The sequence below is a fragment of the Pinus tabuliformis genome, chromosome Q, assembly GCF_031772625.1.
Source record: "Pinus tabuliformis cultivar Carrire ecotype Pingquan chromosome Q, CPIR1, whole genome shotgun sequence".
Lineage (NCBI taxonomy): Eukaryota > Viridiplantae > Streptophyta > Pinopsida > Pinales > Pinaceae > Pinus > Pinus tabuliformis.
In genome coordinates this window covers 1104520879-1104522223 of record NC_142296.1, presented here as the reverse complement: position 1 = coordinate 1104522223, position 1345 = coordinate 1104520879, and the positions used below count along the sequence as shown (strand labels likewise).

At 41.9% G+C, this 1345-nt stretch overlaps 1 protein-coding gene across 1 annotated transcript; it reads right to left on the bottom strand.

Moving 5' to 3' along the window:
- Window positions 1-284: 284 nt before the first annotated feature.
- On the bottom strand, window positions 285-875 carry LOC149223357 (pentatricopeptide repeat-containing protein At2g33680-like). Its single transcript, XM_089387882.1, has one exon. The coding sequence runs from the start codon at window positions 873-875 to the stop codon at window positions 285-287; it is 591 nt and encodes a 196-aa protein (XP_089244008.1).
- Window positions 876-1345: the final 470 nt, after the last annotated feature.

Sequence of the window (1345 nt, the reverse complement as noted above, 5' to 3'; positions counted from 1 at the left end):
TATATATAAAATCCCTGAACATAATTTCAGGAAATAGCATACAGAATCCATCCCTAGACAATAAACTACAGAAACTTTAAACAGCATAGTACCACGAAATTAACGTATTTCTTGCACTTGCATATGAGCTTGTACACACACACAAAAACACCTATTTGAATTCCTCTGCATTCGCCTTAATGTGATTGGCTGCTGTGGGAAAATCCTCGTCTAGAAATATATCCCAATGCCCATCCCATCTGATGAAAAACTCAGTATCCGTGAAATACTACACCTTGTGCACATCAGGTGCAGGAGTATAGAGATATCCCCGGGGTCCAAATCGAAGCACTGCTTCTTAGTGAAACATTCTTGTGTTCCTCCACATGTATCTGCGGGAAAAATTCCAATGCTTCGCCATGAAACCCATTATGCACAAGTCCAACAATCATATTTGTCCATGTGACCACATCTCGATGGCTCATTTCCTCAAACACTTGGGTTGCATCCTCCATAGAACGGCACCTACAATACATATCCACAAGCACACCTCCCACAAAGACATCAAGCTCATAACCGGTCTTGATAACCTGCCCATGAATCTCCATCCCTTGTTGCAGGTCCATTAAGCTTCGACATGCCTTCAGCATGATTGAGAACGTAAAATTATCAAGCTCCATGCTAGATAACTTCATCTGATTATAAATCTCCATAGCCTTGGTTTCACAGAACCCATTCTTAACATAAGCTCTGAGCAAAGCATTCCACATAAACATAGTCCGCTCAGAGGCTTCATCGAATGCCGCCCGCGCATCGACAATGCTTCCACAGGCAGAATAAAGATAAACAAGCTTGGCAGCCAAGTAGGGATTCTGATGAGCCCCTGTGATTCTCATGTGGGCGTGGACCTGCTTGCCTTCTTCCAATAATTTCTGGACAATGCATCAATCCAGGAGTATATGGTAGATTTGGGTATCCACAGGGATTTCTCTACTGAAGTCCATCTAGTGCAGAATGCGAAGAGCTTCATCAACCAGCCTTTCTCTGCACAAAAGAACAGTGCTTGCCAGAAGCCAGGGAAGAAGAACAACAACAACAACTGGCAGGGAAAAAGCAGTAAAAATATCTTCAATAGTGACATAAAAGAATGGGAAAAAGTAGTAAGGCAACTCAACTGATATTTGGAAAAAGCAGTAAGGCAACTCAACTGATATTTGGAAAAAGCAGTCACCCTTCAAATCAACAGTTAAAAGTGTGTCACCTGATCCAACGGAGCAGAGCAAAACTTCAAAGCAGTTAAAAGTGTTGACGATTGTTGATCCATACCCTTAAAAACTGATATCCATTGCCATGCATTGATAACATA

Coding starts and splice junctions, on each gene's coding strand:
- LOC149223357 (XM_089387882.1), bottom strand. CDS start 875: ATGAGAATCACAGGGGCTCATCAGAATCCCTACTTGGCTGCCAAGCTT.